Consider the following 24,885-nt stretch of genomic DNA (forward strand, 5'->3'; position numbering starts at 1 on the left):
GCTGCTTTAAAAATTTTAAAAAACAAAAACATTCTCCAATATTTTCCTTTAAAAAGGGGCCGTTTGGAGGAACTTTTTTTTTTTTTAAGTAAGCTCCTTGCCCAGCATGGAGCCCGAGGCAGGGCTTGAACTCACTACCCTGAGATTAAGACCTGAGCTGAGGTCAAGACCAAAGTTAAGATCCAGTCAGATGCTTAACTGACTGAGCCCCACCCAGGTGCCCCTGGGGGATCTTCTTGAAAAATAAAGATCTTTGTTAGTATTCATCTTATAAAAATATTCTTTGCTTTTATAAAGGGCTCAAATTGTAGAGTTTCTTTAAATGGAAAACCCTCCAACTGTATTTTCAAGATGATTTTATTTATAACAAATAAATTTACTTATAACCATTGAGTAAACACTTGCTAATATATTTATGTTTAAGATTTAAGTAGAACAGGGCGCCTGGGTGGCTCAGATGGTTAGGCGTCTGCCTTCGGCTCAGGTCATGATCCCAGGGTCCTGGGATCGAGTCCCGCATCGGGCTCCCTGCTCCTTGGGAGCCTGCTTCTCTCTCTCTCTCTCTCTGTCTCTCATGAATAAATAAATAAAATCTTAAAAAAAAAAAAAGATTTAAGTAGAACAGATCTTTGCATCAGATTAAAAAACAGCTTTATTGAGATATAATTCTCATACCATCCAATTTACTCTTTGAAGTGTACAGTTCAGTGGTTTTTAGTATATTCAGGAAGTTGTACAACCATCAGTATTAATTCCAACATTAATTTTCATCCCCATCAGAAGAAACTTTGTGCTCATTATCATTAGCAGTCCCTCCCTGCTCCCCTTGTCCTGGCCTCTGGCAACCATTAGTCTCCTTTCTGTCTCTATGGATTTACATATTCTGGACATTGCATATAAATGGAATTATACAATAATCATACACTATTTGTGGACTTTTGTGTCTGACTTTTCACTTAGTATAAAGTTTTCAAGGTCATCCATATTATAACACGTGTTAATACTTCTTTCTTTATAGCTGAATGATATTCCATTGTATGTATATACCACATTTTATTTCTACATTGATCAGTTGATAGACTTTTGGGTTGTTCTGCTTTCTGACTGTTGTGAACAATGCTGTGCAAACATTCATGTGCAAGCGCTTATGTGGACATATGTTTTCATTTTTCTTAGGTATGTACCTAGCAGTGGAATTGGTGGGTCATAAGGTGATTCTATATTTCACATTTTCAGAAACTGCCAAACTGTTTTCCAACGTGATGGCACCCTTTTATTCCCACCAGCAGAGTATGAGGGTTCCAATTTTTCCACATCCTCACCAGCACTTATTATTGTCTTTTGGATTGTAGCCATCATAGTTGGTGTGAAGTAGTATCAAATTGTGTGTGTGTGTGTGTTTTTTAAAGATTTTATTTATTGAGAGAGAGAGGGGGAGCATGAGTGGCGGGGGGGAGGGGCAGGAGGAGAGGGAGAAGCAGACTCCCCGCTGAGCAGGGAGCCCAACGTGGGGCTCGATCCCAGGACCCTGGGATCATGACCTTAGCTGAAGGCAGATGCTTAACCAAATGAATCACCCAGGCACCCCTCAAATTGTGGTTTTGATTTTGATTTCCTAATGACTAATGATGTTGAGCATCTTTTTATGTGCTTATTGGTCATTTCTGTATCTTCTTTGGAGAAATGTCTAATCAAATATATTGTCCACTTTAATTTTTAATTAATTAATTTATGAAAGTTAAGCTTTCTTTTTTTTAAAAAAAATAATTCCAGTATAGTTAACATACAGGGTTATATTAATTTTAGGTGTACAATATAGTGATTCAACACTTCCATATGTTACTCAGTGCTCATCAAGATAAGTGTACTCTTAATCTCCATCACCTATTTCACATCCCCCTGCCACCTTCCCTCTGGTAACCATCTGATTGTTCTCTGTAGTTCAGAGTCTGTTTTTTGTTTGTCTTCCTTTTTTTCCCCTTTGCTCATTTGTTTTGTTTCTTAAATTCCACACATGAGTGAAATCATATGGTATTTGTCTTTCTCTGACTGACTGATTTCACTTAGCATTATACTCTCTAGCTCCATTCATGTTGTTGCAAATGGCAAGATTTCATTCTTTTTTTTTTTTGTGGCTGAATAGTATCCCAGTGTATATATACACCACATCTTCTTTATCCATTTACCTATCCGTGGACACTTGGGTTGTTTCCATAATTTGGCTATTGAAAATAATGCTGCTTTTGCCCATTTTTAAGTTGGATTATTTGTCTTTTTATTGTTGAGGTATAAGAGTTCTAGATATATTGTGGATATAAGTCCTTTGTCAGATACATGATTTGCCAAATCATGTATTTCCTCTTTTTCTGCAGATTGTCTTTTCACTTTCTAGGTAATGTCCTTTGAAGGACAAAAGTTTAAAATTTTGTCTGAGGTTCAGTTTACCTAGTTTTTCTTTTGTGTGTGTGCTTTTGATTTCATATCTAAGTAAACACTGCTGAATTATGAAGATTTATTCTTAAGTTTTCCTCAAAGAGTTTTATAGTTTTCGTTCTTACACTTAGGTCTTTGATTCATTTTGAGTTAATTTTTGTATATGGTATGAGTTAGGGACTCAGATTCATTTTTTGGCATGTGGCTATCCAGTTGGCCCAGCACCATTTGTTGAAAAGACTCTCTGTCTTTAGTCTGTTCAGGCTGCTATAACAAATTACCATACACTGGGTGACTTAATATTTATTTCTCACAGTTCTGGAGGCTGGGAAGTCTGAGATCAAAGTGCTGGCAAGTTCAGTGTCTGGTGAGGTCTGCTTCCTAGTTCATAGGCAGTCTGTCTTTTCACTCCAACCTCACATGGCAGAAGGGGGCAAGGGAACTCTCTTGAGTCTCTTTTATAAGGGCATTAATCCCATTCATAAGGGTTCTGCCCTTCTGACCTAATCACCTATCAAAGGCCTCACCTCCTAATACCATCACATTGAGGATTAGGTTTCAATATATGACTTTTAAGGGGATACATTCAGTCTGTAGCAGACTTTCTTATTTAAGAATTTTTAAAATTGTGGTAAAAATAACATAAAATTTACCATTTTAATAATTTGTTGTGTATATTTCAGTAGTGCTAATAACATTAACATTGTTGTACAGCTAATCTCTATAATTCTTTTCATCTATAAAAACTGAAATTCTGTACCAATTAAACAGCTACCAATTCTCCCCTCCTCCCCAGCTCTTGCTAACCACCATTCTTTCTGTCTCTGAATTTGACTACTCTTGGGACCTCATGTAAGTAGACTCATGAAGGATTTGTCTTTTTTGTAACTGGCTTATTTTCACTTAATCATAGCATCCTCAAGTTTTATCCATATTATAGCGTGTCAGAATGTTCTTTTTAAAGGCTGAATAATATCCTATTTGTATATACCACATTTTTTTTATCTGTTTGTCTGTCAATGAACACTTGGGTCCAAGACCATTGTAAATAATGCTGCTGTGAACATGGGTGTACAAATACCTGTTTGAAACACTGATTTCACTTCTTTTAAGTATATACCCCAGAGAGTGGAATTGCTTGACAATATGGTAATTCTATTTTTAAATTTTTGAGGTACTGCCGTATTGTTTTCTATAGCAGCTGTACCATTTTACATTCGCGTCAGTGGTGCACAGGGATTCTCATTTCTCCAGACCTTCACCAACACTTGTTATATTCTCTTTCTCTCTTTTTTTATAGTAGTCATCTCTTTTTTTAATAGTAGTACTTCTTATGAGTTTGAGGTGGTGAGAAGACTCTTTTTGTCCCATTGAATTGTCTTGGCAGCCTTGTCAAAAATCAGTTCACTATCATAAAATAAATAAGTCACAGGGATGAAAAGTATAAAACAGGGAATATACTCAATAATATTGTAGTACACTTATCATGGCGATATGTGTACAATAGTATATATAGTGATTGTTGAACCACTATGTTGTACACCTGAAACTAAATTAATATTATATATCAACAATACTTCAATTAAAATAAAAAAATTCAATTGACAATAAATGTGGAAGTATTTCCAGTCTCTGAATTTTATTCCTTTGTTCATATGTCAGTACCACACTCTCTTGATTACTGTGGCTCTGAAATAAGTTTTGAAATTGGAATATGTGTCTTCCAATTTGTTTTTTTTCCATGATTGCTTTTTGGTCATGCTCGAACCCTTGCATTTCTGTATGACTTTTAGGATTCGTTTGTCAATTTTTGCAAAAATGCCAGTAGGGATTTTGATAGGGATTACATGAAATCTGTGGATTAATTTAGGTAGTACTGCCATCTTAACAATATTAAGTCTTTTGATCCATGAACATGAGATATTTTTCCATTTATGTGGGCCTTCTTCCATGTCTTTCAACAATGTTTTATAGTTTTCAGTGTACAGATTTTACACACTTGCTTCACTAAATTTATTCCTAAGTATTTTATTCTTCTTGATGCTGTTGTAAATGGAATTTTTAAAAAAAATTCATTTCTGGATTGTTCATTGGTAGTGAATAGAAATGCAGTTGATTTTATACATTTATCTTGTCTCTTGCAACCTTGCTGAACTTGTTTATTTTGATTTGTGTGTGTGCGTATGTGTGTGGATTCCTTAGGATTTTCTATATGCAAGATCATGTCATCTGTGTACAGAGATAATTTTGCTTTTTCTTTCCAATCTGGATACCATTCATTTCTTTCTCTTGCCTAATTGCCCTGGCTGGACTGTCCAGTCCAATGTTGAACAGAATTGGCAAGAGTGGATTTCCTTGAATCATATTTTTAATGTTTATAGTGTTTTGGAAATATGTATTACTGACAACGATCCTTTGAGAACTTGAAAATCCACCTTTATGTCCTCTTTAGTAACAAAAGTAACAAAACTATTGGAATTTATGCATGCTGTTTATTTTTTGAACATTAATATGCACAATAGATTCTAGCTTGGCTTTTCCCAAAACTTTCATGCCTTTCCTCTGTTAGCTTTATGAGTTTGTTTTTTAAACGTCATGAAAGTAAGCCAACTGTGGGACTTCTAAAAACATGTCTCTAATGTAAATGTCCTCTTAAGGAATTGTGTGTACTGAGTATAGTTGAGTAAGAATAAATAATCAGGATGTTCATATTGTCTCAGCTAGTGCTTCCTAGTCTTAGTTTGGGCTAATGCTTTGTAGTTAGCACATTTGAAGTAAGTTTATAATTTGTAGTAGATAAAGTGGAAAACCAGAGATAATGCTAGTGGGTAAGTGAGGGAGAAGCAGTGATTATACTCCTTTTGATAATTTATTTATTTATTTTTCTTTTAATTAATTAATTAATTTAGTTTTATTTTTCTAATTTTATTATGTTATGTTAGTCACCATACCAATACATCATTAGTTTTTTTTTTTTTTAAAGATTTTATTTATTTATTTGAGAGAGAATGAGAGAGAGAGAGCACAAGAGGGGGAGAGTGGGAGAGGGAGAAGCAGACTCCCCACTGAGCAGGGAGCCCGACGCGGGACTCGATCCTGGGACTCCAGGATCATGACCTGAGCTGAAGGCAGTCGCTTAACCAACTGAGCCACCCAGGTGCCCCATCATTAGTTTTTGATGTGGTTTATTTCTACATCCAACTTCTGAAAGGTATATATTTTTTTCCTTTTTTAGATTCAAGTGTAATTAGCATACAGTGTTATATTAGTTTCAGATGTACAATATAATGATTCAGCAGTTCTATACATTTCTCAGTGCTCATCAAGATAAGTGTACTCTTAATCTCCCTTACCTGTTTCCCCCATTTCCCCACCTACCACCCCTCTGGTAACTGCCAGTTTGTTCTCTATATTTAAAAATGTTTTTGTCTCTTTTTTTCTTTGTTTTGTTTCTTAAATTCCACACATGAGTGAAATCATATGGTATTTGTCTTTCTTTGACTGACTTATTTCACTTAGCATAATACCCTCTAGGTCTATCCATGTTATTGCAAATGGCAAGATCTCATTCTTTTTTATGGCTGAGTAATAACCCATAGTGTGTATATACTACATCTTCTTTATCCATTCATCTATCCATGGGCACTTGGGTTGCTTCCATGTCTTGGCTATTGTAAATAATGCTGCAGTAAAAATAGGGGTGCATGTATCTTTTTGAAGTAGTGTTTTTGTTTTCTTTGGGTAAATATGAAGGGTATATTTTCTTGCTCATATCTATTCTCTACAGAAAGAGGTGGAAGTAACTCTTCTGAACTTTATTCCTTATTGTAGATTTTTGTCAGTACTTAGAAATCCAATTCAGAGAGTAGAATTTTCTCACATATTGGAGCCTTTCTTGAATATATTCTGTATGTCACACTTTGCCCCATTGGAAATATGAAATAAGTATAAGCATGTTTATTCTCTGGATGTTTGCAAGATATTTAGGAAGATCAAGCATGTGTACTTACCTTGTCCTGCTCCGTATTTGTGGTTCTGTGTTTATGTTCCTATCTCCCTAACTAAATGTAAGTCCTCGACGAGAACCATCTTTGTATCGACACAATGTGTATTACAGTGCCTCACGTATAGCGTGTGTTTGTTATGAATTTTTGAAATTAATAGAACAGGAAAAACAATATAATGCTACAACGAAATGCTCAAGTGCATGGCATAGCCAATCAGTATTGTTGAATGTCAGAGGTAATGATGATCAGTGTGTACTGGATTTATTAGGAAAGTCTTCATGCAAAACAAGGTAATTAAGTGGACTCATCAAAGATAGGTAAGACCTGAGCAAGGGGAAAGGGTATTTCAAGTAGGTGTCATAGTTTGGAGGCAGTGAGTGGATCATATCGACTAGAAGAGAAAGTTGGTATTGGCTTGTAGATAGAAGGGTGAACAAATAAGTAGGAACATCATATTTCAGAGGCCTTAAATGCTAGTTTGAAAGGTTTGCCCTTATTCCATTTGACATCAGCGAATCATGGCATTTTTTGAGCTAGAAAGTTTTGGGGCAAAGTTGTACTTTAAGAACATTTACTTGGTGATAGTACATATCATGGGCTGGAGGGAAACTTGTATCAGGAGACCATTTAAAAGGGTATGATAATAATTGAATTCTTCTAGTCTGTCAACTCTTAACAGAATTTTTTCTTTGCTCTTTAGTGGCTAGCATAGTGGCTAGCGCAGGGTTCAGTTTCTTTTTCCTTGGATGCCTGAATGTATGAACTAGGTCATCTGGGCCTGGATAGAGCTGTTAGCAGTGGGAAGTACCCTTATGAGAAACATTTTGGTGGAAGAACTGAGATGACTTGTTTTCTAAGAGTATAAAGGATGTGAGTAAGGTCAAAGAGGACACTAAAGTCACAGCATGGGAGATTAAGGAATCCCTAGAAATAGGGAAATCAGCTAGGGGAAGAGAGGAGTGGGAAAGGGGACAGTCATGAGCATGTGTTTAGATTTGCTGAGTTTAACATTGAAATACATAGTATGTAGTTGGAGGAAGAAAGGCTCAGATGAGAACTGAAGTCTGAGTGTATCAATTTGGATATCACTATGAAGATACTGTTTGAGCAGGAAAAATGATTGGACTGATAGAATTGTGCATGTACACACGCGTACATACTGTTACACGCTAGAACCCAATATGTGTGTTTGTCGATATACTAAGCTGCTGGTTGGTATTAGCAGAATGATGAGTACTGGTTCTTGGGGAGAGCAGAGGGAAAAAAAAAAAGCTAAAGAAGGAGACAGGAAAGGAACAGCGGTGGAAGAACTTAACAACACAAATTTGCTAAGGAGACTTCGTAATTTGTCTTGTGTTTCAAGATGGTGTTAGTAATGACTAGTAGTACTCCCATATCACTTACTAAGTGCTTAGTGTGCCAGACACGTGATAGGCATGCTATCTTTATTTATCCTCACATCAAATCTGTGATATCACTACTATTAGATCCTCTTTTACTGATGAAGAAACTGAAGTCTAAAGAAGTTAAAATTTGCCCAAGATGAGTTGAGCTAATAAATAATTAGGATAATTGTGGATATAAACCTGACTTTTTTTTTTGACTCCAAACCAAATATTCTTTCCATTATACCAGACGTTTGTATGTTTAATTTTTTAATTTCTTCAAGATAAGGTCTTTATCTTTAGAGAAATAGTTCCCAGTAAAGGTTTATTAATTAGCGGGCAATGATTGAACAGTCATATTTCCTATAGAAAAATCCACACGTACTTTGGATGTGGCTGCTTTTCTACGTCGGTATTTATATTTATAGTGTGGTAGGGAGATAAAACTTTTTTGATTGCATGTTGTGGATATTTATTTTGCTTTTAAAGATTTCATTTATTCATTTTAGAGAGAGAGAGCATGAAAGAAGGGGGACAGCAGAAGTGGAGGGAGAAGTGGAGGGGCAAAGAATACCAAGCAGACTCCACACCCAGTGTGGAGCCCTATGGGTGGGGGCTCAATCTCATGACCTTGAGGCCACGATCTGAGTCGAAATCAAGAGTCGGATGCTTAACCGACTGAGCCACGCAGGTGCTCCTGTGGATATTACTTTAAAAGATGGTATCAGTTCTTTCATTTGAGGAATTAATCATTCAGAGAGCACTTTTCAAATTTTTTTTTGTTAAACTAATATAAACTTCTTTTAGAAGTGTTTCTGATGCATGCCTCAAAACATTCATAAATTAGCAAGGAAATAATAAGGGCCTGATGTTTTCTTTTCTTTCAGGGGATATCATTTTCAATGCCCAATACCCAGAGCTGCCCCCTGATTTCATCTTTGGAGAAGATGCTGAATTCCTGCCAGATCCCTCGGCTCTGCATGTGAGTACTGCACGCTCGTTTCGGATGATCTTTATTTGTTGAAGAAAAATAAAATTGGCTTTTGACAATTGCTTGACAGATAAGTTTGCCAAACATGTGGGGTTTTTTCCACCCCTTTTTTCTCTGTCCTCTGAAATCAGTATAGCTCTTCATGTGCCAAAACAGTTTAAAGAAAAGATTTTTTTTTTCAATTGCAGTTTTACTTTCAGACTATTTTGAATTAAAATCTCTAGCATATTGGTTAAAATATTTTTACTTTAGCTTAAAGAGACATGTTGAAGACATTTCTTTATTTTAATTTAATACATGCCTGCAATCATTTTTCTAATGTTTACTAACACTTCATCACAGAGTTTGTTAGGGGAGTGTTTTTTGGCTCTTGAAAAGAGGCCTTTTTTGTGTAGAAGTGGAAGTGGCAAATGTGGACTCGTGTCCATATTATCTCAGTATTATTATCAGAAGGTTAAAGACCAGATTAAGTTGTTCTTTATTAAGCAAAACCAAAAACTTTGTAGTTAAAGTAACATGTTTCTGGGGTTAAAGCGGGGAAAGGAGTGGTGGTACTCGTCAGAGCACATGTGGTTTACATAAAAAATTGTGTGTTTCACATTGCTGGTGGAGAAAAAACATGTGCCATGTTGTTTAAAAGGTCTGACCAGACAAAATGTCTCTTTATTTCCCTTCTCAAGTTCAATTTTGCTATGATGCCTATCCTATAGTTCAAAACTATGTTCTTTGTTTTGTTTTTTGGACATTGTTTTTTTTGGTCTCAGAGTTTTGTAATTAAAAATTTTGATGACTTACTGGCAAATCTTGCCCCCCTCCCTTTTTAAAAAGGGAAGTGTTAAACAGGAAGTATCAACCCAAACCTAAAGAATGATCTTAAATTTCAGAACACAGCTGTAAAAATGCAATTGGCAAGAGTAGGATGGGTTTGTTGCAAAATTTCTAATAATTACGCTCAAACTGTTAGTTGATTTTTAAAAATTTATAGTTTAAGCATGGTTCCTTTAGATGCTGTGTGTTACATATTCACCCCATATTGAAGCTGAGGGGCTTACCTGGAGAAAATGAGGCGGAAATATCTCTACAGACCTCTTCTGTGGTAAAGACGTCAGTGGAGGGTAGCATTTGCTAAATGCCAAAGATGTGTTATAGGCTAAGTGCTCCAGGAATTTAAAGAAAGTTGTCAGAAAAGGCTCTGTTGTAGAGGTGAGACTTGGACTCATTCTTGAAGAATGGAGCCCAAGTGGGGAGTATGGCAGAGAAAATTTCCAGCCGGGGGGGGGAGGGGAGTGACAGAAACAAATGAAATGTGTAATATATTACAGAAGAAGGTACTGACAAGTTTGCTGAAGTGTAAGTTAATATAAGGAAGGGCTAGGAAAGGTTAGAAAGGGAAATTGGACTAAGATTGTGAAGAACATTGAATTCTAGGTTAAGAGCCACAGAAAGAGATGATAATTGGAGAATCGTGTCACAGCAATGTGGTCAACATCATGGATTAAAGAAAGATTGAGGACCGGAATTGAGGACTGTTGCAAAAATCCGGGGGAGGGAGAAGGAAGGGGCTTTGAGCTAGGATGACACAAGAAGAGGAATACCATGAAGGAAAGGATAAGAAATGTATTTACAGGGCGCCTGAGTGGCTCAGTTGGTTAGGCGACTGCTTTCGGCTCAGGTCATGATCCTGGAGTTCCGGGATCGAGTCCCGCGTCGGGCTCTCTGCTCAGCGGGGAGTCTGCTTCTCCCTCTGACCCTCCCCCCTCTCATGCTATCTCTATGTCATTCTCTCTCTCAAATAAATAAATAAAATCTTAAAAAAAAAAAAAAAAAGAAATGTATTTACAACTTTTTTTTTTTTTTTTTTGGAATTGCCTTTAAAATTTGCAAGGCACGTTTTCAATGGTGATAAGTATTGTGAGAGCATAGAATTTAAAAGCCAAAAAAGGACTTTGAGGTTCAGCTTATTCCACTTTTCTATTTTAGTATTGAGAAAATTGACCTAGAATTATATAATTGTGCCAGAGTTGATATTATAACTCTACTCTTCTGATATTTAGTCCCTGAGAGAAATTTCCGCAGATGTTTTTGGGATTAGCTGAAGAGGGACAGCCAAAATACAAACAAAAAAAACCACCAAAACACTGTATCTAAGAGAAAGATTACCAATCTAGGGGAATACTTTCTCTTTAGCTGTAGTCAGTCTGAGCACTCAGCTAGGCTACCTAGTACTTCTCCGTAGACCAGTGGTTTGGGCAAGCTTAGTAAAGCAACCAGGGTACACCCTCCACCAGCTGGTGAGGTCCTCCCAGTCCTAGAGGTGCCCTTGATGCTCATTGTCATCTGGCTAAAACATTAGGACAGGATACACGTCAGCAGACGTTTCTCTGAGCATAGCATGCCTCCGAAGGAGTTTTCCCTCAGCAGTTAACAGGCTATGGTTTAGTTCTTCAATTCAGTTCAGCCTTTTTTCTTTCCTTCCTGAAATGCACAGAGCACTTTCACTAATAACCTGATTAGTCCATTTTGGTTCTGAATGAAGGAGGGATTCCATGTTTCATCACCCATGGAGTAGAGAGCAGAATGTCTAGATTTTTTGGATTTCCTGCCTGAAGTACTAGCTGCAGGAGGGAATGAATATGTACCCTTAGATTCTGGGAGCGTAGTCCGTAGTCCAAAGTAGTTGCTATGGCAAATATGGAATTTCCTTGACTCTTCTGGGTTTTATCTTAAAAATTAATAAAAATTATTTTGCATTTGGTTCTATAATATACCTGTGCTTTTTAATAAAAAGTATATCAAGTTTTAAATATTTGAGGAAAAAATGTGTCAGTTTGAGAAATACAATTTTTGAGAATATATGTGATCTTTTATTTATTCAATTTATTTAAACCAGCTTCTTTCTAGAAAAGGATTTGAAGTAACTTAAAGGATACGGGTTAACAAAAATACGTGAGGTGCTCTAATCCATCAGATGAGGCCACCTCTTCCTATTTTTTTTTTTTTTATTTTGAGAGAGAGAGAATGAGAGACAGAGAGCATGAGAGAGAGGAGGGTCAGAGGGAGAAGCAGACCCCCCGCTGAGCAGGGAGCCCGATGTGGGACTCGATCCCGGGACTCCAGGATCATGACCTGAGCCGAAGGCAGTTGCTTAACCAACTGAGCCACCCAGGCGCCCCGAGGCCACCTCTTTCTAAACTCAAGCTCTTCATTCACAAAGATGAGTTTCATTAAGAACTTTAAGATCCTCAGATGAATAGAAAATACTAGGTGGAGATACCAGATCCAGATAAATACAAGATGGATACCAGAGATGGGTATATCATAGATACCGGAGAATCATAAAATCATTGAGTTATAATCGTAGTTGTCCAGTGGTTCCCACTTCTGACTATTCATCAGAATAATTTAGGAAGCCTGTTAAAAATACAGATTCTTGGGGCACCTTCGTAGGGGCTTGGTCAGTTAAGCGTCTGCCTTCAGCTCAGGTCATGATCTCGGGATCCTGGGATCGAGCCCTGCATTGGGCTCTCTGCTCAGCAGGAAGTCTGCTTCTCCTTCTCCCCCTCTCTCTCTCTCTCAAATAAATAAATAAAAATTAAAAAAAACCCCAAAAACCCCAGATTCTTGGATCCCACTGGAATCTGAATTAGACCTGTTATGGAGCTGAAGAGTCATTAAATTCTCTGGGCCATTTCTATGTATTAGTCTGTGAACTGATATTGAGAATCACTAATTGGGGCACCTGGGTGGCTCAGTCGGTTAAGCATCTGCCTTCAGCTCAGGTCATGATCCCCGAGTCCTGGGATCGAGCCCCGCATCAGGCTTCCTGCTCAGTGGGGAGCCTGCTTCTCCCTCTCCCACTCCCCCTGCTTGTGTTCTCTCTCTCTCTGTGTCAAATAAATAAATAAAATCTTAAAAAAAAAAAAAAAGAATCACTAATTGAACCCATCTTTTTTTTCACATTTTTTCACTTTTATTTATTTATTTATTTATTTATTTTATTTTATTATGTTAAGTTAGTTACCATACTGTACATCATTAGTTTTTGATGTAGTGTTCCATGATCCGTTGTTTGCGTGTAACACCCAGTGCTCATGCAGTACGTGCCCTCCTTAATACCCATCACCGGGCTAACCCATTCCCCACTCCCCTCCCCTCTGAAACCCTCAGTTTGTTTCCCATAGTCCATAGTCTCTCATGGTTCGTCTCCCCCTCCGATTTCCACCCCTTCATTTTTCCCTTCCTTCTCCTAATGTCCTCCATGCTATTCCTTATATTCCACATATGAGTGAAACCATATGATAATTGTCTTTCTCTGCTTGACTTATTTCACTTAGCATAATCTCCTCCAGTTCCATCCATGTTGATGCAAATGGTGGTTATTCATCCTTTCTGATGGCTGAGTAATATTCCATTGTATATATGAACCACATCTTCTTTATCCATTCATCTGTTGAAGGGCATCTCAGCTCCTTCTGCAGTTTGGCTGTTGTGGACATTGCTGCTATGAACGTTGGGGTGCATGTGCCCCTTCTTTTCACTACCTATGTATCTTTGTGAGCCCATCTTTTATAATAACATCTCCGACAGAAGGCCCACTTGTCTTTGCTTGACATTATTTCCCGTGAGGTATCATTTTTCCATTTTGGGGATGGCTCCATTATTTTTTTTAAATTAACAGCTTTATTGCGGCATAGTTTATATGCTGTTTAATCCACCCATTTGAAAGTGTATAATTCAGTGGTTTTTACTATATTCACAAAGTTGTGCAGCCATCATCGCCACAGTTAAATTTAAATTTTTTAAATTGAGGTATAATTGACATTTTAGCATTATATTACTTTCAAATACACAACATAATGATTTGGTATTTGTATATATTGTGAAATGATCACTACAGTGTCTATTTAACATCTACCATCATCAGAGTCAAATTTAGAACATTAGCAGTCCCTGCCCCTTCCTCTCCACTCCTACCCATACCCACTCTAAGCAGTAACTATTCTACATTCTGTCTCTGTATATTTGCCTGTTCTGGACATTTCATATAAGTGGAATCATACCGTATGTGGTCCTTTGTGACTGACCAATTTCATTACCATACAGTTTTCAATGTGTCATATATCACTCTTTTGTTTTTTATTGCAAATAATATTACATTTTATGCATAGACCACATTTTATTTATCCATTGTCAGTTGATGGACATTTGGGTTGTTTTCATGTTTTGGTGATTATAAATACTGTTGTTGTGTAGGCATGTTTTAATTTTTCTTACATATATCCCTGGGAATGGAATTGCAGGGTCAGATGGTAACTATGTTTGGCTTTTTGAGGAACTCCCAGACTGTTTTCCCAAGTGGCTATACTGTTTTGCATCCCTGCCAGCATGTAAGTGTTCCAGTTTCTCCACACCCTCACCAACACTTGTTATTATCTGTCTTTTTGATTATAGCCTATGAAGCGGTATCTCTTTGTGGTTTTGGTTTGTATCTCCCTGATGGCTACTGATGTTTTGCATCTTTTCATGTGCTTATTGGCCATTTTTATATCTTCTTTGGAGAAATGTCTATTCAAAGCCTTTGCTCTTTCTTATATTGGGTTATTTGCCTTTTATTGTTGAGGTATGAGAGTTCTTTGTATATTGTATCTCTGTATATGCCAGAATTTTCTTCAATTCCGTGGATTGTCTTTTCACTTCTAGGTAGTATTGTTTGAAGGACAAAAGTTCAAGTCTAACTTACCTATATTTTATTTTGTTGCATATGCTTCTGATTTCATATCTAAGAAATCATTGCCTAGTCTAAGGTTATGAAGTCTTACTATTATCTTTCCTTAAAAACTTCTATAATTTTTGCTCTTACTTTTAGGTATTTGGTCTGTTTTGGGTTAATTTTTGTATATGGTATGAGGTAGGAGCCCCACTTCATTGTTTTTTTTTTTAAGACATTTATTTATTTTAGAGATGGGGGTAGAGAGAGTGCATGGAGAGGCAGAGGGAGAGGGAGAAAGAGAGAAGCAGACTCCCCACTGAGTTCGGAGCCTGACGTGGGGCTTGATCCCATGACCCATGAGATCATTACCTGAACCGAAACAAGAGTTGGGCATTTAACTGGCTGAGCCAACCAGGTACCCCCCACTTCATTATTTTATAAGTGGAGATCCAGATGTCTAAACATAATTTATTGGAAAGACTATTTTTTCCTTATTGAGTTGTCTTGGCATTCTTGTTGAAACTCAGTTGACTATAAATGTGAGGGTGTAGTTTGGACTATCAATTCTATTACTTTGATCTGTCTTTTAACCTTATACCAGTACTACGGTGTCTTGATTGCTGTGACTTTGTAATAAGTTTTGAGATGGGGAAGTGTGAGTTTTCCAACTTTGTTCTTTTCCAAGACTGTTTTGACTATTGTGGGTCCCTTGTATTCCTTAGGATCAGCTTGTCAATTTCTGCCAAGAATCCAGCTGGGATTTTGATAGGAATTGCATTCAATCTGTAGCTTCAGCTAGAGATTTGCTATTCACCATTTTCATTCACTGCCTGGAACTCTCTTCCCCCATTTATCTGAATGGATTGCTTTTCTCCTCTCTTCAAATGTCATTGTATCAGAGAGGCCTTTCCTGGTGTCCCTATACAAAATAGTGGTAACACCCTCCCCATTACGCTCTCATTTTTTATCATGCTTTGTTTTCTTCATTACACTTACCACTATTTGATAAATTTTTCCTTGCTTATTTGGTATCTCTCTGCCAGGGTGACCAATGGCCCTGGTTTGCCTGAGGCTGATGGGTTTTCTGGGATGTAGTACCTTCAGTGTTGAAACTGGATAGTCAGTCCCAGGTAAAATGAGATGGAAGGTTACCCTTGTTTCTTCACTGGAATGGAAGCCTCATGAGAGAATGAATTTGTTTTCTTCACTGCTATGTCCTAGTAACTAGAAGAGGGCCTGGTGTCCTAGTAACTAGAAGAGGGCTGCACAATACATGTTTGTTAGGTGAGCAGGTTTCCTTTAAGGCTGTGTATTTCTTAAGGGACTTACTGGTTTCCAAGACTAGAAAATATGTTTTAGATGAAAATTTCAAAATAGAAGAGATTCAGTTTTAGAGAAACTGGGAGATAAAAATCAGTTAACAGAATCTCCAAAGCAGTAATTTTCAGCCTTGGTTTTGCAATGCCCTGTGGTATATTTGGCTACGTCACAGGGCATTGTGAAATTCTTTTCCCCAAAAGTAATAGTGATAATTCACTTTAATTTAAAATAAAATTGCATAAATGATGAAGGGTGGTTCATGAGAAGGACATGTTGCAATTATAGCAGAATTAGAAACCACTGATATCTGACTTCCTAGTTTGAAGAAGGTGAGGGCGATTTGGGGTTTGGTACAGGCATCTTCAGGGTAGGAGTCTAATGCTACTGCTTCCTTCACTGATTCTGTTCTGCTCACCTGGAATGTAAGCGGAGAAGGAAGTGTTGTGCTGACACCTTGTCCCTTCTCCTGCCCTGCTCTTCACTGTGCTTCCTCCAGAAGGACAGCTTTTGAATGTGTCCTTGCAAAACAGTTCCCATCCCCTGTGTTCATGAAATATATGTGACGATTGCACTTTGCTGAGATGGACTGCATGGCCTGCTGCTGAAAAATGCCGGCCAGGTGTGTGGTGCTCCTGTTCCTAGACACTTCCCTGTGCCGTGGCCTACAATACATTTTAAAGCAGAATTCTCTGTCATTTTAAAAATATTTATTTAATGCCTCATTTGAGACCTTTAAAAGACTCCTCTTCAGCCCTGAAGCTGAATATAATGCTCAAGATAGAGAAGTGCACGGAACTGCAGCCTGATATGTGCGGGGACGGAGCTAGATGCACGTGGTGCTGTGGGGACATATGGGCGGAGCCCTTTACCAGCTCTGTGGATAGGAAGTGTCAGAGACTTAGAAACATAGTGTTTGATTGTTTATAAATCATCTGTGTTTTTATGTAACTTAGAGACAAGTGGCATATCTACAGGAGAGCGTACAAATCACAAGTGTGTTACATGGAGAATTTCCAAAAAGTAAACGCAGCGTGTAGCTAGCACTTTGATCGGGAACAGAACATTTCCACTTTCCAGTTTCCAGAAGCCCCATTCACCCACCCCTCGCATCACTGTGACCACCTTGCCCATGGGTAAACACTGTGCTGACTTATATCACCATGGTTAATTTTGCTTCTTTTTGATCTTTCTACAAACGGAATCACACAGCATGTACTTGTGTGTCTGACTTCAACATTGATTTGTGAGCTTCACCCCTGTGATTTGTTGCTGTTCGCTCATCGCATCCCATGAGCAGAGCACGGTTTATTTGTCCATTCTAGTACGATCGACATTTGGATCCTTTTCAGGTTTTTGCTGTTGTGAACAGTGCTACCATGAACGTTGTTGTACGTGTGTCAGTGAATATGTGTGTGCATTGCTGAGGGGCATATACTGGAGGGCGGACTTGCGGGGCTGCAGGGTGTAGAGGCCTAAGGAGACACATATGCATACACACATATAATTTTAAAGGTATGTGGTACACACTGGGCTTTAAAAGCACAGTTGTAGAAAAACAGAACCTCTTGAAAGTACAAACCAGGTACACTTAAAATGAAACTTGACCAGTTTATCAGTAGGAGGCAGAAACCGTACCAGTAACTTGAATAGGGAAAATTGACTATTGACTTTTTTCTTTTTGATTGTATTTATTTATTTGACACACACAGAGAGATAGAGAGAGAGCACAAGCAGGGGGAGCGGCAGGCAGAGGGAGAAGGAAAAGCAGGCTCCCCGGCGAGCAGGGAGCCCGATGTGGGGCTCGATCCCAGGACCCCGGGATCACGACCTGAGCCGAAGGCAGCTGCTTAACGACTGAGCCACCGTGGCGCCCCAAGAGTTATGAACTACTTAAAGGGATAGAAGAGAACTCCAAAGAATGCAAGCATAGCAGTTGCAGAGAGCAGCTACTCTGTGGCTGAGAGAAAGAACCCAAGAGGGAACAAACTCCGAAGGCCCCAAGCTCCTTGTTGGAGTGGGTGTGGCTGCAGCCCACTGGATGTTGGAGGTGCTGCAGGCCAGAATTGGTGTGGCCTACTGGGTGCTGGTGGGCCAGTGGGGCAGGGTGCCAGCAAGCAGGCTGGAGGGGAGCACTACCAGGTCTCCTGTATGCCGCGGGTGGTTGTCCCGTAGGAGCAGCTGTGAAAAGTCCGTCGGAACCAGGAGAAGAAGGTGCTCGGTCTGTCAGGCCTTGCACTGCCCCTCCATCACTTTCTATCGACTAGCGAAACGTTGCACCGGCTGGTGAAGGAGAAGTGATTGCAGGGTCCAGTCGCGGTTCATAAACAGGACAAAGAAGAGGAGATTTGGAATCAGTGAATAACTAGCACAACTAGATAACGCCAGACTTATCTCCCAGTTTATTGTTTTCTGTGGTGTCTAATCTGCTGTTAAATCTATCTAATGAGTTCTTAATTTTAGGTCCTGTGTTTTTCAGTTCCACAGTTGTTTGGTGAATTTATCTTTTCATCTATAGTTTTCTCCATTTTATTGCACATGCTAACCATATTTAGTTTCAAGTCCTTGTGAGCCAGTTCTAATACCTGGAATGTCCTTGGGTCTATTTATTTTGCCTGCTTTTTTCTTTGGTTATCAATCACGTGGTTCTGTATTTGGCGTTTCTCGTAGTTTTGAGTGAATGTCAGACATTCTTGTTAAAAAAAGAAACTGTAGAGGCTTCAGATGATGCATTCATCTTACAGAGAGAGGGTTTATGGTCTCCTCTCATATGCAGAGTGTTGGTTGATCACCTTAATGCAGACGGGGGCTTTGCTGCGTTGAGGCTGGCTTGTGTCTTTGGTAAGGGTCATCTACCTGTGGTTCAATACGATTTCCGAGGCAGTGTTCTTCAGGGTTTTTTTCTGAAGGTCTGGAGTGGCCAGTGTTCCTAGCATGTTTAAGTGCCTTGGCCTATAAAATATTATAAAGAATTCCGCATCATTTATCAAATATTCAAACACCCAAACAACATGGATCATTGCCCTGATAGATTCAGAATCCTAAATTTTATATTGCAAGACTGCTGATAGCTCTGCTCTGCTTTTCAGAGGTTCTTGCTTAATTTTAGCTTCTTGCCCATGGACTGCCCCAGAATTCATCAGATTGTCTTGAGGGTAACTGGCTACATATTTGAGGCCTCTCGAGACTCTGCCAAAAGTTCTAGTGATTTTTCTGAGTCCAGCAGCAGCTTTGTGAGTGTGCACAGCCTGGATTCTCAGCCTCCTCCTGTGCCTGGAATTTGCAAATGTCCCCAGGGTAAAAGCAGAAGTCAATTGTCTTACATTTTTGAGAACATACAATTTTACTCTTTACTTTCATAGCAAAAACATAAAAAACTTTAGTGGACCATAAACTACTACTCGCTTTCGAGCGCCTGGGTGGCTCAGTTGATTAAGTGTCTGTCTTTGACTCAGGGACGTGGGATCGAGTCCTGCATCGGGCTCCCTGCTCAGTGGGGAGTCTGCTTCTCTCTCTGCCCCTTCCCACCTGCTGTGCATGGGTGTTCTCTCTCTCTCTTTTGAAAAAATAAATAAATAAAATTTTTAAAAAGAATACTACTTGCTTTGTTGGCAAGAATACAGAATTAATAAAAATTATTAATAAAAATGTGTGATTTTCATAAAAATATTCAGTAGCATTAATAAAATGTTTGAAAACAGTGTACTTCCTTTTTTATGAAAACCTAGAATTTTACGTTCCAGTAGATTTTTCTAAGGTAGAGATAAGGGTAAACATTATTTAGAGGTGGCATCTCTAGTTCTCTTGAATTGAATGCAACTTGGATTCAAAGGATGCATCAATGTATGATCCAAGTGAACATGAGAACGTTACTAGAAATTTTGATGTAAAATTGGTTTATGTGCTGATGAATTAAAAACTCTGTTTGTACTTCTACCATTATTTGTTTTTACTTACCAACAGTGGAACCATTTTATGAGGTAGGAAGAAAGTCGATGTTGTTATTCTTTGTAAAATGTACTTCCTAAGGGGAGACAGTGGAAGGCCCTGGTTTAAAGACAATGATTTATGATTTCGTCTTTTTTTCCAAAGGTGTTGGCTGTTATAACCAGTTGTAGATTAAGGAGAGGAGTATTAATATATACACGTGTGTATACACACATATACTTTTGAAGGCATGTGTTATAAACAAGGCTTTAAAAGCACAGTTGTAGAAAAACAGAACATCTTGAAAGTACAAACAAGGGACATTTAAAACGTTCACTCTCATAAGACAAATGAAAAAAAAGGCAAACCAAGTTATTTTTTGAAATCCAATGGCAAATATAACATTTAGCAGATGTTACCAGTTTTGATTTACTCAATTGAATTTGTAAAAATGCTTTTGGGAAAATGAGGTACAGAGTTGCATGTGAAGCATTTCAGCTCAAGAATTTGCTTATCCAGAGGAGTTAATGATCCACTTTTGGATTATTCATTGTCTTTGATTAGTTGTCTCTCTTTGTTATCCTCTCTTCATCACTTCCTATCCTCTCCTGCATTCTCCTCAAAGAGTTGGGTTTAAAAATTATGATAATGTATTTTTATTACTAATCACTTAAAATATAGGCAAGTGCCAAGAAAATAAATCAATAATTGCACACAGTTTAGAGATGAGTATGGTTACCATGTTAATGTATTTACTCCCAATGTTCTGTGTCATATGCACGTATGTCCTCTATAGTTGTCAATATTTGTTTTTACTTTATATATTATTATAAACATGTCTCCGATGACATTACAGATTCTTCAGAAGCAGCTTTTAAGATTGGCTTCTATATTTTTGACCTGTCTCTGATGGTTAATACTTCCCCAGGCAAATAAAAGCTATATCTCAAACCAGTCCTTTTTCTTTATTTTTAAATTTGTTTCTCATAAAACAAACAAACAAACCATGAGTGGCATTTAAGACTGTTAACTAAGTGAAATGGTGATAATTTGTGAATTCTTAATAACTAATAGTTGGTTATGGTTAATAACTTACTAAAAACAGTCTTAATTCATCATCGTAAGTCTGATGTCTGTGAACAGAGATTCTACCCATGTGTCTCTAAGAAAATAAGGGTGGCATGAAATTTTAGTTAAAACAACATCAGACTTGTTTTTGGCTAGTGTACATATAGCGTTGAGTAGGAGATGAAAAACTCTACCTTTCAAGAGGACCTTGGTTTATTTGGAGAAATAGGACTTAAGTGTAAAAAAGAGAAATATTGTAGCAAATGGCAGTATGTTGTCATGGCACCTTCTACTACCTCTGAAGCCACTACTATTTTGTGTAATAATGGTGCGATCCCATGTTTGTCTTTTCCCAGAGCACCTTGAAGCAGAGACCATATCTTATTCATCTTTAATTTCCCCAGCACTTATTTGTGGTGTAGGTACTTAGTAAGCACACACTAGCGTTCTTTTTTTTAATGAGTGAATATGCTCAGTACCACAATAATGGCACAGGAGTTCTGATGAGGTGGTCATTATTGAGTCTTTGGTGGTCTGAGGCTTCATGGAGGAGGGAGAGTTTTAGCTGGGTCTTCTAGCAGGGCTAGGATTTAGGAGATGAAAGAGGGGATGGCAGTGTAGGTAGGGAGACAGCTTACAGGGAAGCCTCACAAACCGGGGAGAGCATATCGGAAGCACTGAGCGAACCGGTTTTGTTGGAGGAGAGTTTGTATAGGCAAACATTAGACAGTACAGTTACAGAAGATTGAGGTGAAATCGTTAAGGGGTTTGGAATACAAAGCTAAAGAGTATTCATTACTAGTTTAGGCTCTGATTTTAAAAAACTACTGCAGCCTTAGATTTTGTTTTCCTTTTTTTAAAGTATGGCTTACCAAGCCACTGAAGCTTTTGTGAGGTGTTCATGATCTGAAGATAATATTTTTTCCCCCTGTGGTATTGAGGATTACAGAAATTTTTGGTACCTTTACTTTTTAGCCACTTGCTGCAAAGTACACTTCTGGAAATAGTTAAGAACTTCATGTGTGCACATTAGTTTTTTTCAGAGGGGTCAAATTTTTCTTATATATTTTTATTTTTTTTATTTTTTTTATTTTTTTTTTTTTTTTGCATCTTGGTGATCACATTTATTGAAAGGGTTGGAAAAAAATTAAAATGCCCTTTAGCTTAAGAATTTTTTAGTTATCCGCAAATCAACTCGTTTCAGGAGTGGAAGAATCCTTGGTCATTTCTTAATATCAAAATTTACGCAGGTTTCTCTTCTGAATGTCTTCTACATTTAAAGAGGCAATCATACAAAAGCTCCTATATTCCATACATGATAAATTCTTTGTTTCAGCCAACTCTTAATGGAGGGGCAACTAGTACAACACCATCTCCCCGGACAAAAAGCATTGGAATATTCCGTTTTGTTGATTTATATATCTCTTCGTATGTTTCCTCATCAATTTCTATAGTAGTCACAGTTTCTTCCACATCTCCCAATATCATATTTAAATGCTGATCATAAGCATGTAATCTGCCTCGAAGCTCTCTGTCATTTCTCATTTTCACATAAATTCGCTCATCCAGGCTGAGCCTGATGAGATCCAGGGGCTCTTCTACAGTGTTGGTAGTTTGTTGCTGATCCACGTCGTCCGCCATGTTTCCTCTTATATATTTTTAAAGAAAAATGTTCAGTTAATTGTTGATTATATTCCTTCAGAATCTGCAAATTGATAAGTTTACATTCTCCACTTGTTTCAAAGGCTGGCCTTACAACTGGCTTACTTTGTATGCTTTTGGTATATAGGGCCCGATGAGTGAATAAGCTTTAATAAGCCTTTAATTTTAGAACTTTTAGTTTTAGAATTTTTACGTTTAGATTTACAGAATTATTGCAAAGATAGTACAGAGTGTTCCTGTATACTCCACATTCGGTTTCCCCTGTTGTTACCATCTTACCTTACTATGATTCGTTTGTGAACATGAATGAACCAGTATTGATACATTGTTATTAACTAAAACCCATACTTCATTCTGATTCCCTTAGTTTTTTTTTCTATTGTTCTTTTTCTGTCCAGGATCCCATCCAAGATACCACGTTACATTTCATCCTCGTGACTGCTTAGGCTCCTTGTAGGTTGTGGCAGTTTCTGACTTTGCTTGATTTTGATGACCTTGACAATTTGGAGGAGTACTGGTCAGCTCTGTTGATTACTGGGTGGATTATGCTGGCCAAGGTACTTAGTGTCTATGCATATACTTAACTGATAAAACTGTAAATGTTAGTACCAATTTCACAAGGCTCTTGTAGGAATAAAGAAAGTAACATTTGAATGGAAAAATGGAAATAAAACTGGAGGTGTGGAAACCAAAATGACCATGGGCAACATATAATCGTAACTCCAGAGGGCTTAGCAAATATTTGTATTTTTCAAAGAAGTCCTCTTATTTTCCTATATAACTTGAAGCAGCTTATTTTGATTTTTGAGTTTACATTTAAACTCATATAAATGTGAGGTTTTGTACTTATAGAAAGTCTTTAGGCTTGGGATTATTTTGCTGTATTTGGGTTACCTGCGGGGATGGGAACATTAAAAAGGAAAAGAGCCTTATAAATTTGAACCTGATTCTAATGTATGCTTTCTCCAACATTTTCAAAAAGCTAAAAAAAACAAAAAACAAAAAACCCTCTTAGCCATTTAAAAACATTTTTCAGAGAAATTATCTGCATCCGGCTGAGAATTTTATGCCAAACTGCAGCCCCCACACAAGCTTTGGAGAGCCAAGAAATTTAAACCTGCAAAGTGTCAGCTCAGCCCTTACGCTGGTCTGATGTAATCACTTAACCACAGCATGGCTTGTAGCCTTGAACTGACAATGACTCAGTAGACCTCGTATACATTAAAAAAATGTTTTTAAATGGTTGGGATTGTGAAAATACCATAGAAGCACAATATTATTATAAGCAAAACATTCAACACAGTTAACACAGTTTCTTGACTGTATTTCAGGAACATTTATGAAGAAGCCATATTGAAAAGTGAAAAAAATCTGGATTATTATAGATTTTTGAAAAGAAAGGCATATAATTACTTCACAGAAATCATCACTCATTTTAAATCAAAGGGGTTCTTTAGGAGATTTGAAAAAATTAATTGGTAAGAATAATGATTAGTATAAAAATTGTATGTAATTTGTGTGTTTTTAAAAGTATGTTTTAAAAGGATTTATTCATTTTATTGATTTGGAGTTGTTTGCAAGGTTAACGTGAACGTTAGCTCAGTCAGCCCCTGGAGGAATTATTTTAAAAATGCTCAGTCGGTCCCAAGGAAGTTTGAGTTTAATTTAAAAACTAATTTATTATGTTAAAAGTGTAAGTTAATGATTTGTTTTACTTTCAGCCCCTACCTAGGTACTACTCCTGAGCCCAAATTCACTAAATCCACTCACATTAAAAGTATTTTATTTTATTTTATTTTTAAAGATTTTATTTATTCATTTGAGACACAGAGACACAGAGAGAGAGAGAGAAAGCATGAGCAGGGAGAGAGGGAGAGGGAGAGGGAGAAGCAGGCTCCTCGCTGAGCCAGGAGCCCGATGTGGGGCTTGATCCCAGGACCCTGGGATCATGACCTGAGCCGAAGGCAGACGCTTAACCATCTGAGCCACCCAGGTGCCCCAAAAGTATTTTAAAATCAGGAAAAGATGAAATAACTATTTCAGACATTTGAGTTTGTATGTTTATATTGATACATGAATAGAACTGAATAGAAATAATTTTGAGATATTAGCTATAGATTTATGTTGTAAATGTATCTTTTCTAATTCATAGTGAATAAATCATGGCACCCTTAATATATTTTTTTAAAGATTTTATTTTTTATTTGCCAGAGAAAGAGAGCACAAGCAGGGGGAGCGGCAGGCAGAGGGAGAAGCAGACTCCCTGCTGAGCAAGGAGCCCTATGCGGGGCTCGATCTCAGGACCCTGGGATCATGACCTGAGCCAAAGGCAGACGCTTAACTGACTGAGCCACCCAGGCGTCTCCACCCTTAATATTTTTTGAA

General features: G+C 37.8%; 2 protein-coding genes across 2 annotated transcripts in view; one reads left to right on the forward strand and one right to left on the reverse strand.

Annotated features, from left to right (window-relative positions):
* Positions 1-24,885, forward strand: part of BABAM2 (BRISC and BRCA1 A complex member 2) — a 398,034-nt gene that overhangs the window by 77,425 nt on the left and 295,724 nt on the right. The window contains exon 4 of the mRNA XM_021697338.2: positions 8,713-8,807. Within this exon, the coding sequence (XP_021553013.1) occupies positions 8,713-8,807 (95 nt within the window). The remainder of the gene's footprint in view (positions 1-8,712; positions 8,808-24,885) is intronic.
* On the reverse strand, positions 21,944-22,479 carry LOC110587167 (U6 snRNA-associated Sm-like protein LSm3). The gene has a single exon (XM_021697337.1). It carries the CDS (start codon positions 22,477-22,479, stop codon positions 22,171-22,173), a length of 309 nt encoding a protein of 102 aa, XP_021553012.1. The 3' UTR covers positions 21,944-22,170.

Source organism: Neomonachus schauinslandi, chromosome 10 (assembly GCF_002201575.2).
Source record: "Neomonachus schauinslandi chromosome 10, ASM220157v2, whole genome shotgun sequence".
NCBI classification, from domain to species: Eukaryota; Metazoa; Chordata; class Mammalia; order Carnivora; family Phocidae; genus Neomonachus; species Neomonachus schauinslandi.